The sequence below is a fragment of the Babylonia areolata genome, chromosome 9 (genome assembly GCF_041734735.1).
Source record: "Babylonia areolata isolate BAREFJ2019XMU chromosome 9, ASM4173473v1, whole genome shotgun sequence".
NCBI classification, from domain to species: Eukaryota; Metazoa; Mollusca; class Gastropoda; order Neogastropoda; family Buccinidae; genus Babylonia; species Babylonia areolata.
The window spans coordinates 17,464,967-17,477,466 of NC_134884.1; the positions used below are offsets into that span (position 1 = coordinate 17,464,967).

Here is a 12,500-nt window from a genome sequence, read left to right on the forward strand (position 1 = left end):
ATGGTATTCATTCTTCAAAATGGATGAGTTATATCAGACAAATTTTAATAGAAACATGGTATGACTGTGTTTGGGATGCTCAATTCTTCTTAGAGAGGGAATCTTTCTGCAAGAATGTCAACACTGCTTTGAGAGATAGTTTTCAAAATCTATGAAGACATGCTCCAGAGGCGAGTAGTAAATGTTTGTTTTATCGAAATTTGAAAAGTGGGTTTGATAGAGAAAAGTATACAAGTCAAATACCTGATAATTACGTTATCAGCTTCTTCAGATTTCGAAGTAGTAATCATAAGCTGGAAACTGAAACAGGGAGACACAAAGGCATACCACGAGAGTTACGGCTTTGTAAGGTTTGTAACTTGTCTGTGATTGGGGATGAGTTTCATTTTATAATGGAATGTCCCAGTTATGATCAGTTACGAAATAGATATGTTTTTAATTTTTGAAATATGCTCAAAGGAGGCAAAAAAAGTCATTTTAGCTGTAAGTAAGATGACTAGATTTGCAAATGTTGCCTAGCTACACTTTTGGAGTTAAAAGACATTTGTGTTTTCTCATCTTTTATATGACATTGTTGTGTATTTGGAAATGTTTGTTCTAGGCATGAAAACATTATTTTGCAGTAATCCTCCATACTCCAATGGGAGTGAAAGGATAATTCAAACTTGAAACCTGTGTGTGTGTGCAATGTAGGGTGTTAATTTGCGTGTGTGATTCGAGTGATGTGTGTATGTGCGTGTTTGTAATGTGTATATTCGTGTGTGTTGTGTACGTGTTCGTCGAAAAGAGACAGAGACGGAGGTCTTAGAGAGAGGCTGCTTGCTCCAAGACCACTTCGTTTGGTCTGCTCGGCTTTCAGATATGCACGTATACAAATACACGTACGCGCACGCGCGTGCCGCGCGCGCACACACGCACACACACATGTCCACTCATACTACACACACAGAGGTTGAGAGAGTGAGAACTTTACAAGATAAACTCAGCACATTGGGTGTGTGCAAAGACCAGTGAGAGAGAGAGAGAGAGGGGGGGGGGTCTGAAGAGGAATACTGCAAACACACACACACACACACACACACACACACACACGCACACACACACAAGATAAATTCAGCACGTTTTTCACGAGTTCTATGTGTAGAGAGAGAGAGAGAGAGAGAGAGAGTGGGGGGAGGGGGGTTCTAGGAAGCAAAATTGTGCGATCTCACTCATTCCACCCTTTCTTTTGTGTGCGTGGGGGGGGGGGTCTGTGTGTTTGCAATCTTTGATAATAGCTTTCCTGTGCTACTAAAATCTGCAATACAATACAATGCAATACAATACAATACAAACTTCTTTATTTATCCTACTGGAAATTGATTGTTTATCTGACACGCACTTTTATACACATTTTCCACAGATGAATCGCTACGCACAGAGTCCGTAGGGTCCTGCGAATGGAGTTCAGCACGGTTTAAGTTGGTGTTAGAGGTATCCTTGATGGCGTCGCTGAAGCTGAACGAGTATTGCAAAAAACGCCAAAACCTACAATGTAGGCTCCATATATACAGGGCTGCGATGCATGCTGGGAGGTCGCGCACTCAATGACACAGTCTGGACATTGGTCACTCACTCAACAGCACCACGTGAGCGGCGATCCTCGCTCGCGGGCAGCCTATCGCGAAGTTTTCTCCTTGTTATACAAAGCTCGGTAGAAGAGAGAGTATTGCAAATACCCCATATGTGTAAGCCATTGCACAGTAGTGTCGAAATTATAATTTTATGTCGTTACACTTTTAAAGTTTTTCAATTATTACATGTGTGTTTTTCTCTGTGTGCAGAGCTAGGCGGTGAGGCTGGAAAAAAAAGAGATGTGCGGGAAGAAGGGAGAGACAGAGAGTGACTGATTGAATGATTCAGTGAGCAGCGAGACAGACCGACAGACAGACAGACAGGATGACGTGGTGTGAAGGCCAGGCGTACCGCAGCGGACTGTCGGCGCTGGCCATGCAACACCTGATGCTGACTGCTGCTATGGTCGTCCTCTTCGTCTGCACCAAGGCCTACGTCAACCAGATCCGGCGTCAGCAGGCCAGGTGAGAGATACGCAAAACCGGAAAAAGAATTAGGGGGCGTGGGGGTACGGGGGCGGGGGGGGGGGGGGTAGGGACTGAGGAGAACAGAGTACAGGGGTAAGTGAGGGTCTGGGATGGAGGGGATGGAGTGGGGTGGATGTCCTCCACTTCTGCACCAAGACTTACGTCAACCATCAGCTTGTCAGGTGAGATACACTCCATGAGAATTGGGTGGGTGGGGGGCGGGGGGGGGGGGGGGGTAGGTGTAGAGGGTAGGGGTCAGGGTTAGGGGCTGAGGGGAAGAGAGTTTTAAGGGGTGGGGGGGGCGAGCAGGGGTCTGGGTTGGAGGGATTGCAAGGCGTTGGTGGATGTCCTCTACATGTGCACCAAGGCTCACGTCAACCAGATCAGACGGTCAGCGTGCCAGGTGAGATACAAGATACAAGAATTAGGGGGTAGGTGTAGAGGATAAGAGTATGAGGTAGGGGTGGGGGGAACGGAGTTTGAGGGGGGGTTGTGGGGGAGTGAGCGGTGGTCTGGGATGCAGGGAAAGCGTGGGTGGATGTCATCCGCGTCTGCACCAAGGCTTACATTAATCCGATCTAGCGTCAGCATGCCAGGTGAGATACAAGAGCAAGGTTTGGGGGCAGGATCTGAGGGGAACGGTGTTTGGGAGAGAAGAGGATGAGTGGGGCTCTGCGATGTAGAGAAAGGGGTGGGGTGGATGTCGTCTTGGTCTGCACCAAGGCTCACGTCAACCAGATCCGGCGTCAGCATGCCAGGTAAGGAGGTAGCAGAGGTAGTGACAGGGGCTGATGGGGGGGTGGGGGGAGGAGAGAAAAGTGGAATGAAGTGGGTCTTCCGTCATTAAAACTCAGATCAGACGTCAGCATGACAGATAAGGTAGTAGGGATAGGAGCTGAAGTGGATGGGGTGGGGGTGGAGTTGGTTTCAGGAGATGGGTTGGGAGGGAAGGGAAAGGGTAGGAGACTGGAGGGGAGGGGAGGGAGACACAGGGAAGGGGGTGGGTGGAGGGAGGGCTACATCAATCAGATCAGACATCAGGAGGGTGTGGGGAATCAGGGTGAGGAAGGGCAGGGAAGGGGGACGTGGAGGTGTGTGGTGCTGGAAGGGAAGGAGATGGCGAGGGTGTCCCCTTCCTATGCACCAAGGCATGCACTGGTCAGATCAGACGTAAGCATGCCAGGTTAGGATGGAGTGGGGGTACGGGTAGGGGCAATGGGGGTGGGGGTGTAGAGTGGATTCGGGTGGGGTTGGGAGGGAAGGGATGGGGCAGAGTAAGGAGAAGGGGGTGGAGTTGGTGTCCTCTTGGTCTGCACCAAGAGCTTCATGAATCAGATCAGTATGCCAGGTAAGGTAGCAGTGGGGACAGGGGGTAGGCAGAGGAAGGAAGGTGAGGGGTGGACCATGGGGGCTGGTAGGAAGCGGAGGTAGACGTGGGGATGTGGGGCTTACATCAACCAGATAAGATGTCGGCATGCGAGGTAAGGATGTAATAACAGAGCTTAGGGGCTTGGGAGGATGCGGGATGCATGAAGGGAGAGGGTAGGGGAGGTAGACGTTGGGGGTGTGGTGCTGGGATGGGAGGGGTGTGGGAAGGGTGAGGATGTCCTCATGGTCTTCAGTTTTCAGTTTCAGTTTCTCAAGAAGGCGTCACAGCTTTCGGACAAACCCATACATACGCTACACCAAGTCTGCTAGGCAGATGCCTGACCAGCAGCGTAACCCAACGTGCTTTGTCAGGCTTTGAGTGCATGCATATGTGTGTACTTATCAGAGTGGATTTCTTCCACAGAAATTTTGTCACAGGACAATACTTTCGTTACCATGGGTTCCGTTTCAGAACGCCAAGTACGTGATACATATGGGACATGACAGTCTAAAAGGGCGGTATTGAGTCTTGTACATTATTGATATTATATATAATAAGCGATTTAATTCACCAATGTGTGTGTGTGTGTGTGTGTGTGTGTGTGTGTGTGTGTGTGTGTGTGTGTGTGTGTGTGTGTGTGTGTTGACAAGGCCTGTAAATTAAAAAAAAAAAAAATCTCTGGAGGACAGTACTTCTTTGATGGTGTCCTTTCTGGCCTGTGATGAACTGTATTATAGAAACGAAATATTTTGACGTGTTTCGCGGTAACCCTTTACAAGAGGAAAGAAAGTGTGCCTGGTCCCCAGCTGCCTTCTGTTTTTTTTCTAAACGAACAAGAGTTTCCATCTGGTTCTTCTGTCACGCACCAATGTTCATGATTAATTGAACCACACAGGTAAGAAGGCAGTGGAGTAGGGCAGGGGTTGGGAGGTGCTGGGATGGTGAAGGTTCTGGAAGGAAGAGGGGGGGGAAGGTGGTGTATGGGCAAGGGGAGACTTGGGGGTTTGGGGGGTGGGCTGTCTTCAAATCCAGGTTAGAAGTAAACGTCAGGTAAGATTACTGCAGTAAGGGGTAGGGAGGAGGGATGGTAAATCGCAGCAGGTGTGGGGGTGGGGTGGGGGGGAGGGTCTAAGGTCTACGTCAAAACCACAACAGACGTCAGCAAGCCTAGTAAGGTAGTAGGGGCATGGGAGGGTGGGTGAAGGGGAGAGGAGGTCAGCGAGGGAGGGGAGGGGAGGGAGACGTGAATCAAGATTCAAGATTCAAGATGATTTATTCATGTAGGCCAAAGCCCCTAATGAAGGGGTATATGAACAGACAACAATGAAAAACAAAGAAAAACAAAAACATTTCACACATAATACAACATACATAGAAAACTCAATATCACATAAGTTCAAATGAAAACTAGCCTAGCAACAAAACAGTGTTTTCATGACGTAATAGTTTCTCGGACTTTAAAAGCTTTATATCAATACAAAGCAAGGTTTCTAACAATTTCACAGGATGTTGAGGACATTAACAAGTTCAATTTAAACATATTTGGTTGTCTGTAATATTTAGGCTTAATAAATGATTCTCGAATATTCCTCAAAGCTGGACAACAAAGGACAAAATGCATTTCATTTTTTGTCGAATCTTTGCATAATGGACAAATCAGATCAGTGTCATTACATATTCTGTATCTATATCTATAATGATGAACCGCTAGCTCAGAAATACCTAATCTGAATCTTGAAGGAGACGTGAAGTAATGGGGGAGGGGCTACGTCAAAACCAGATCAGACGTCAGCACGCCTAGTAAAGTAATGGGGGAGGGGCTACGTCAAAACCAGATCAGACGTCAGCACGCCAAGTAGAGTAATGGGGGAGGGGCTACGTCAAAACCAGATCAGACGTCAGCACGCCTAGTAAAGTAATGGGGGAGGGGCTACGTCAAAACCAGATCAGACGTCAGCACGCCAAGTAGAGTAATGGGGGAGGGGCTACGTCAAAACCAGATCAGACGTCAGCACGCCAAGTAGAGTAATGGGGGAGGGGCTACGTCAAAACCAGATCAGACGTCAGCACGCCTAGTAAAGTAATGAGGGAGGGGCTACGTCAAAACCAGATCAGACGTCAGCACGCCAAGTAGAGTAATGGGGTGGGGGGGGGGTAGGAGCTTGGGGGAGAGAGGTGGGTGCTGGTGGACAGTTGGGGAGGGGGGGGGGGAATAAACTACTGAATTAATGAATCAGTTGTATTCACTGAGGACAATACAATTAGTACGCAATGTTGTTGTTTTTTACCCTGCCATCGAAAGAACTGGGAGGCCATAGGGCGGGGGGGGGGGGGGGGGGGTGAAAGGGAAAATATCAATTACTAAAAGAATAATGAAAAAAAAAAAATCATTGTATCAAACGAATATGACTTTATATAAGATTTTCTTGTTGTCCTGTTCATCGATATCTGTGTTGCATTGTGACATGTTCCAAATAAAATACTGTTTAAAAAACCAAACGAATACTAACGATTTGGACCGTCAATACACGAATAAACGTTTATCCCTGCGAAAGGGCGGTGGGCGTAAGATGGAGGGGGCGGGGACGTGAGGGTGTGGATAAGGGAGGGGGCGTGGGGGGTAGGGGAAAGGGTAGGTGTCGCTGGCTTTAGGCTAGTAGGCTGAGGGAGAGGGGGGGGGGGAGGGGGAGCATTGCCATGTGTACTAAAACTGTATATATACATGCGTTTTAGTGGTGTGGGGTGAGAGATCAAAGATGAAGGAGTGTGCGTGTGTGGGGTGGGCGTGTGTGTGTGTGTGTGTGTGTGTGTGTGTGTGTGTGTGTGTGTGTGTGTGTGTGTGCGTGTGCATGTGTGTTTATGTATATATATATGTGTGTGTGTGTGTGTGTGTGTGTGTGTGTGTGTGTGAGAGAGAGAGAGAGAGAGAGAGAGAGAGTGTGTGTGTGTTCGTGCGTGGCTCGCGCGCGTGCGTGTGTGTTTGTGTAATTGTATATATATATATATGTGTGTGTGTGTGTGTGTGTGTGTGCGTGTGTGTGTGTGTGTTTGTGTGTGTAAGACAATGAGAGAGACAGGAAAAAAAATAATCGTGAGAATGTTTTGGGGGGAGGGAAATAATGAGAGGCTGTTGCGTTTGCTTTTCTCGCGTCAAATTTAATTCGCTAATTACGTACGTCAAAAATGATATTTCACATCAGGCTAATTTCAGCTTCAAAATTCACTAATCTCGTTCGTCATAGGTGATATTTCACCTCAGATTTATTTGATTTTTCTTTCTTTTTTCTTTTTTTGTTTTTTTAGTGGTGTGGGGATGTAAATTTTTGTGTTATCAGATGACCATACGAACAGACTATGTCCACAAAATCAGCACAAAACAGAAAGGAGTGGGGGAGGAGGGAGGGGTGGATGGGGGGTTGGGGGGGGAGGTGATGAAGGAACTCTATAAAAATGATAGTTCGTTAATTAGAAGAGAAGAAAATAAAACTGGGCGTAACTTCCGCAGCATGCCAACAAAACCAAACGAACAACAACAAAAAGGAACAGAAGAAACAGAAGAAAGAAAGGCAGGTATGCCAAATTACGAACGATCCGGTCAAGGCGAAAACAGGTCGTACTTTCGTCTTCTTCTTCTTCTTCGGCGTTCGTGGGCTTCAACTCCCACGTTCACTCGTATATATACGCGAGTGGGCTTTTTACGTGTATGACCGTTTTTACCCCGCCATGTAGGCAGCCATACTCCGCTTTCGGGGGTGTGAATGCTGGGTATGTTCTTGTTTCCATAATCCACCGAACGCTGACATGGATTACAGGATCTTTAACGTGCGTATTTGATCTTACGCTTGCGTATACACACGAAGGGGGTTCAGGCACTGGCAGGTCTGCACATATGTTGACCTGGGAGATCGTAAAAATCTCCACCCTTTACCCACCAGGCGCCGTCACCGTGATTCGAACCTGGGACCCTCAGATTGACAGTCCAACGCTTTAACCACTCGGCTATTGCGCCCGTCGTACTTTCGTCAAATGTAAAGCTCTTCTGTTTCTAAGGGCTGTCTCTGATACGTTGCACCAGGAAAATTTCGCCTTCTTCAGCTTTTCAACGTTTCTTCAACGGTTGGAATAGCAGGGCTTCCTGAGGGTAAATGCGAACGGGCAAATCTAATTGCGAACGATGGGTTTGGGTACATGTGGACAAATCAGAAGCGGGTCTTGAAGTTATTAGATATAACATATTATTGGAACATCACACCAGACTGTTGTATTGTTGGTTTTGATCACACACACACACACACACACACACACACACACACACACACACACACACACACACACTTTTGAAAGCGCTGAGTAACTGTGCAGCATCGCTCGCAAACACACTCACGTAAAAATATCCAGTGGTCTACTTGCACACGAAAAATATTTTGGAGATTCCTGTTTAAAACTGGCGTTGTGATCTGTCACCAACACGCTTTCATGAATTCTACCAGCACTGGTAATGCACAGTTTTATTCAACGTATCCATTAAATTACGTTTTCCCTTGCAACACCTGTGGGAAGTGCTGCGCATCCAGAATCGGCCTCTTCTCCCATATGAGGACACACATCGACAGATAAGCCTGCCTGCCTACTCATCCGTCGGACCGACGGGAGACTCCATCACCCAGTTAAATCAGCTATTTTCAACTGTATATAGTTCAAGTCCCACTACTTGCTTCCCTTGATTTTAGGATTTTGAGAGCTCGTTTGTGAACTTGGTCGGCAGTGGTGCCCGATGAGAAGAAAGGATGCGTGTATAGCCAGAAATAGCTGATGTTTGACTGGTTCTTGGAAATGGAGATTGATAAAGGTATCAGTACGAGGTCCGAAGCAGACGTTCAGTTGTGAAATGTGTGTGGTTATAACGCTTCTTCTTCTTCTGCGTTCGTGGGCTGCAACTCCCACGTTCACTCCTATGTACACGAGCGGGCTTTTACGTGTATGACCGTTTTTACCCCGCCATGTAGGCAGCCATACTCCGTTTTCGGGGGTGTGCATGCTGGGTATGTTCTTGTTTCCAAAACCCACCGAACGCTGACATGGATTACAGGATCTTTAACGTGCGTATTTGATCTTCTGCTTGCATATACACACGAAGGGGGTTCAGGCACTAGCAGGTCTGCACATATGTTGACCTGAGAGATCATAAAAATCTCCACCCTTGACCCACCAGGCGCCGTCACCGTGATTCGAACCCGGGACCCTCAGATTGACAGTCCAACGCTTTAACCACTCGGCTATTGCGCCCGTCTTTATAACGCTTCGAAGTGGGGAAGTACACGAACCGTTTCTAAACTACAAGCTGTTCGCAATTATGCATACCCACTCTTATACTGACAACATTTAAGAACGCCAAATAAGATCATTGGCAAGAATGTGAAAGAGTGTGTGTGTATGACAGACAGACAGACAGACAGAGAGAGAGAGAGAGAGAGAGAGTGTGTGTGTGTGTGTGTGTGTGTGTGCTGGGGGCGGGTGCGGGGTGTATGAAAGAAAGACTGATTCAGAAACCGACAGACAGGCAAGAACGCAAGCATGAAAGCCGAGCATTTATTCTTTGCACGTAGCTTCTACTAAATCTTCTGTTCCTTCTTCTCCACCCCATCACCCCCCCCCACAACCACCCCCATCCCTTCTCGCTCCCTCCCTTCCTCCCCTCCCTTCCCCTCCCCTTCCCCTCCCTTCCCCTCCCCTTCCCTTCAGATGCACCGTGGTGATCATCGGCGCGGGCCCCGTGGGTCTGACGTCAGTGCTGATTGCGTCACGGAATCCGCACGTGGAGCGCATCATCTTGTATGAAGAGGAGAGCCGCCACGCGCTCGTCAACAAGGCACACCAAATCGCCTTTGACCGGAACACCTTGAAGTTCCTTAAAGGTCTGTGTGCTGAAGTAGCAATAGTAGTAGTAGCAGTAGTAGTAATAGTAGTAGTCGTAGGAGGAGGAGGAGGAGGGGTGGTGGTGGTGGTAGCAGTAGTAGTTCTTGTTGTTGTTTGTGTTGTAGTTTAGATAAGAATAACTTTATCATCTCATTGTTTTTGTAATCGTAATGGCAGCAGCAGTAACTTCAGTTGTAGTTGTAGTAGTAGTAGTGGTTGCAGTAGTAGTTCTTGTTGTTGTTTGTGTAGTTGTTTGTTTTGTTGTTGTTGTTGTTAAGACAAGATGATAATAACTTTATTATCTCATTGCTTTTGTAATCGTAATAGCAACAGCAACAGCCATGAATGCATTAGTTGTAGCAGTAATTGTTGTCGTGGTGGCAGCAGCAGCTTTTGTTGTTGTTTGTGTTGTTGCTGTCGTTGTTGTTGTTGTTGTTAAGATAAGAATGACTTTACAGTCTCATTGTTGTTGTAATAGTAATGGCAGCAGCAGCAGTAGTTGTAGTAGTGGTAGTAGTAGTAGTAGTAGTAATAGTGGTGGTAGTGGTGGAAGCAGTAGTAGTTATTGTTTGTGTTGCTGTTTGTGTTGTTGTTTGCGTTGTTGTTGTTAAGACAAGATAAGATAGAAATAACTTTATCTCATTGTTTTTGTAATCGTAATGGTAGCAGCAGCAGCAGCAATGGCAGTAGTTGTAGTAGTAGTAGTAGTAGTAATAGTGGTGGTAGTGGTGGAAGCAGTAGAAGTTATTGTTTGTGTTGTTGTTTGTGTTGTTGTTGTTAAGACAAGATAAGATAGAAATAACTTATCTCGTTGTTTTTGTAATCGTAATGGTAGCAGCAGCAGCAGCAATGGCAGTAGTTGTAGTAGTAGTAATAGTAGTGGTGGTGGTGGTAGCAGTAGTAGTTCTTGTTTGTGTTGCTGTTTGTGTTGCTGTTTGTGTTGTTGTTGTTAAGATAAGGTAAGAATAACTTTATTATATCATTGTTGTAATAGTAATGGCAGCGGCAACAGCAACTGCAGTAGTAGTAGTAGTAGTATTTGTGGACTAGGACTAGTCCTTGCAGTTGTTTGTGTTGTTGTTGTTGCTGTTGTTAAGAATGACTTTATTATCTCACTGTTGTTGTAACAGTAATAGCAGCAGCAGCAGCAACTGCAGTAGTATTAGTAATAGTGGTAGTAGTAGTGTATCATCATCATCATCATCATCGTCATCATCGTCATCATCATCATCCGGTCTGACCCATTTTCCCATACTCACCATTTATCACCCTCCCCCTTCCTCTCCAACGCAATAACACTTCAATGTAAAAAACAAAAACAAAAATCAGAACTATAACAAAATGTCTATATTCACCACCATGTGTGACGAGACATTAAACTAAATCCCTCCTCCTCCTCCTCCTCCTCCTCCTCCTCCTGCTCCTCCTGCTCCTCCTCCTCCTCTTCTTCTTCTTCCTTCACATCATCATCGTCATCATCATCATCATCATCACATGCCTGAACGTGACTTTGGACACCATATGGGGGTGAGGGTATGCAGCAAAGGGAACAGTAGTATTATTAGCAGCAGCAGCAGCAGCAGCAGCAGCAGTGTTATTGTTGTTTGTAGTGGTAGAAGTGTCATTATCATTCAATTAGTATCATCAGCATTATTCACATCGAAATCGTCATCATCATGATTACCATTGTTGTGCTAACCCCCACCAGGTCTGGACGGGGACTTTGACAACATACATGGCAACATACATTTTATTTATTTATTCATTTATTTATTTTATTATTATTATTATTATTATCATTATCATTTTTTAAAAATCATATTTATATTTATTTTTTAAATCATATTATTATTATTTAGTTAGTTAGTTGGGGTTTTTTGTGTGTTTTTTTGTTGTTGTTGTTGTTGTTGTTTTGTACGCTTATAGTTGACTTCAAGTTTTTGCGCCTTATACATATTATTATTAGTAGTAGTAGTTCTTTTTTTTCTCAAGGCCTGACTAAGCGCGTTGGGTTACGCTGCTGGTCAGGCATCTGCTTGGCAGATGTGGTGTAGCGTATATGGATTTGTCCGAACGCAGTGACGCCTCCTTGAGCTACTGAAACTGAAATTGAAACAGACATGGCACAACACGGGGAAGGACATCTTCCACATCCGTATCATCACCACCATCATCATCATCATCCAACATCATCATCACTCTCATCATCACCATCATCACTATCATCATCTTCTTCTTCATCGCTATAATCACTATCATTGGCTCCCTGTCTCACACAGAATGAAGTATAAGATTAGCACTCTATGTTATAAATGTATTCACAAATCTGCGCCTTCTTATCTTTCTGGCTGCCTTCATCTCTACATTCCATCTCGCTCTCTACGATCGGTTTCGGATCCACTCTGTTTACGCATACCCAGATTCAAACACTCCACTGTTGGCCGCCGTTCTTTCTCTGCCTCTGGACCTTGCATTTGGAATGAACTTCCTCTTTCGCTTCGTGAGGTCTCCGCACTCAGCTCTTTCATGTCTGGCCTTAAAATCCACCTGTTCACAAGATAGCCTCCCTCCCCTGCCTCTTCCTTGTCTTCAGTTTCTTCAGTTTCAAAGTTATGCGTGCGTGTGAATGACTGGGGTGAACGCGCTTAGATTTGTCTCTGCACAAGATTCAGCGCTAGATAAATATCATTATTATTGTTATCATTATTATTATCATCATCATCATCATCATCGTCGTCGTCGTCGTCGTCATCATCATGCTTGCTGCCATCAGGTCTGGACGTGGACTTTGACAGCATGGAGGGCAGCACAGAGAAGGGCATCTTCTACACCAGTATTATCATCACCACTATCATCATCAGTCATCATCATCATCATCATCACCGTTGTCCATCATCATGATCATCATCATCATCATCATCACCACCACCATTATCATTATCATCATGCTTGCTGCCACCAGGTCTGAACGTGGACTCTTCTACACCAGTATCATCATCACCACTATCATCATCAGCCAGCATCATCATCACCATTGTCCATCATCATCATCATCATCATCATCATCATCATCACCACCATTATCATGATCATCATCATGCTTGCTGCCACCAGGTCTGAACGTGGACTTTGAC

At 45.8% G+C, this 12,500-nt stretch overlaps 1 protein-coding gene across 1 annotated transcript in view; it reads left to right on the plus strand.

Moving 5' to 3' along the window:
* LOC143285758 (uncharacterized) overlaps positions 1-12,500 on the plus strand; it is a 264,792-nt gene that overhangs the window by 157,630 nt on the left and 94,662 nt on the right. Inside the window, exons 3-5 of the mRNA XM_076593176.1 lie at positions 1,824-2,078; positions 9,193-9,365; positions 12,481-12,500. The exon at positions 12,481-12,500 is cut by the window's right edge and continues 120 nt beyond it. Coding sequence (XP_076449291.1) covers positions 1,939-2,078; positions 9,193-9,365; positions 12,481-12,500 — 333 coding nt within the window. The 5' untranslated portion in view covers positions 1,824-1,938. The remainder of the gene's footprint in view (positions 1-1,823; positions 2,079-9,192; positions 9,366-12,480) is intronic.